The sequence below is a fragment of the Nestor notabilis genome, unplaced genomic scaffold (genome assembly GCF_000696875.1).
Source record: "Nestor notabilis isolate BGI_N333 unplaced genomic scaffold, ASM69687v1 scaffold5820, whole genome shotgun sequence".
Lineage (NCBI taxonomy): Eukaryota > Metazoa > Chordata > Aves > Psittaciformes > Psittacidae > Nestor > Nestor notabilis.
Window position 1 is genome coordinate 1 of NW_009911456.1, and position 1,493 is coordinate 1,493.

The following is a 1,493-nucleotide window of genomic DNA, read 5'->3' on the forward strand; positions in this document are numbered from 1 at the left end:
TGGGGCACGCCGTACCTCCTGCACACCACCATCACCCTCATCAGCCTGGCGGGCTTGCTCATGCTTTTTACCGTCTTCGGCAACGTCCTGGTCATCATTGCTGTCTTCACTAGCCGGGCGCTCAAGGCCCCCCAGAACCTCTTCCTGGTGTCCTTAGCCTCGGCCGACATCCTGGTGGCCACACTGGTCATCCCCTTCTCGCTGGCAAACGAGGTGATGGGGTACTGGTACTTTGGCAAAGTCTGGTGTGAGATCTACCTGGCCTTGGATGTGCTGTTCTGCACCTCCTCCATCGTGCACTTGTGTGCCATCAGCCTGGACCGATACTGGTCCATTACACAAGCCATCGAGTACAACCTCAAGCGTACCCCCCGCCGCATCAAGTGCATCATCTTCATCGTGTGGGTCATCTCGGCCGTCATCTCCTTCCCGCCGCTCATCTCCATTGAGAAGAAGAGCGGGCAGCAGGCTGACCAGGGGGTGGCAGGGTGCAAGATCAATGATGAGAAGTGGTACATCATCTCCTCTTGCATTGGCTCCTTCTTTGCCCCCTGCCTCATCATGATCCTGGTCTACATGCGCATCTACCAGATAGCCAAGAGGCGAACCAGGGTACCTCCAAACAAGAGGGCAGAGCGCCTTGAGAAGAAGCAGAACGGCCTGACCGACAAGGAGGACCTGCCAGCCACAGCTCAGCTGAATGGGGAGAAGGCAGCAGCAGGCGGCAGTGGGCAGGAGGGAGAGGTCAACGGCATAGACATGGAGGAGACCTCTTCCTCTGAGCACCAGGAGAACAACCAGTGTAAGAAGTCAGAGAGGCCACCGAGGGGAAAGACCAAGACTAAGCTGAGCCAGATTAAGCCTGGGGATAGTTTGCCCAGGAAGGTGGAGGAGGAGAGGAACACGAAAGGGTCCCGGTGGAGGGGCAGGCAGAACCGGGAGAAGCGCTTCACCTTTGTGCTGGCAGTGGTCATCGGGGTCTTTGTCATCTGCTGGTTCCCCTTCTTCTTCACCTACACTCTGACGGCTGTCTGCAAGAGCTGCTCTGTGCCCGACACCCTCTTCAAGTTCTTCTTCTGGTTCGGTTACTGCAATAGCTCCTTGAACCCCGTCATCTATACCATTTTCAACCACGACTTCAGGCGGGCCTTCAAAAGGATCCTCTGCAGGATAGAGAGGAAACGGATTGTTTGAAGGACCCTTTGCTATGGGCAGGACTAATGCAAGACTTTCTAGGAGAGCGAGGCACGGCTCTCTTGGGCTGTGCTTGCACAGGATTGTTTCCTTCAGCTCGTGAGCAGGAAGCCTTTAAAACCCGAGATGAGCCCGTGGAAACACTGGGCAGCAGCAGCGAGGAGCAGCAGGCAAGTGGAAGTCTGAGCTGTGGCATTCGGCTTTCCAGGGCAGGATGGCCTTTGACTTGCTTGGTTTATTCTGTTAGTTTTTGGTTTCCTTTCGCCAGAATCTCTCGGTGGATATTTTTGTGACTGCTC

General features: G+C 55.6%; 1 protein-coding gene across 1 annotated transcript; it reads left to right on the forward strand.

The window, feature by feature from the left end:
• Positions 1 to 6: 6 nt before the first annotated feature.
• Positions 7 to 1,194, forward strand: ADRA2A (adrenoceptor alpha 2A; the record flags this gene model as incomplete). Its single annotated transcript, XM_010014822.1, has 1 exon — positions 7 to 1,194. A coding segment is annotated over one exon (1,188 nt), but the record flags the coding sequence as incomplete, so codon positions are not given.
• Between the last annotated feature and the right edge of the window lie 299 nt (positions 1,195 to 1,493).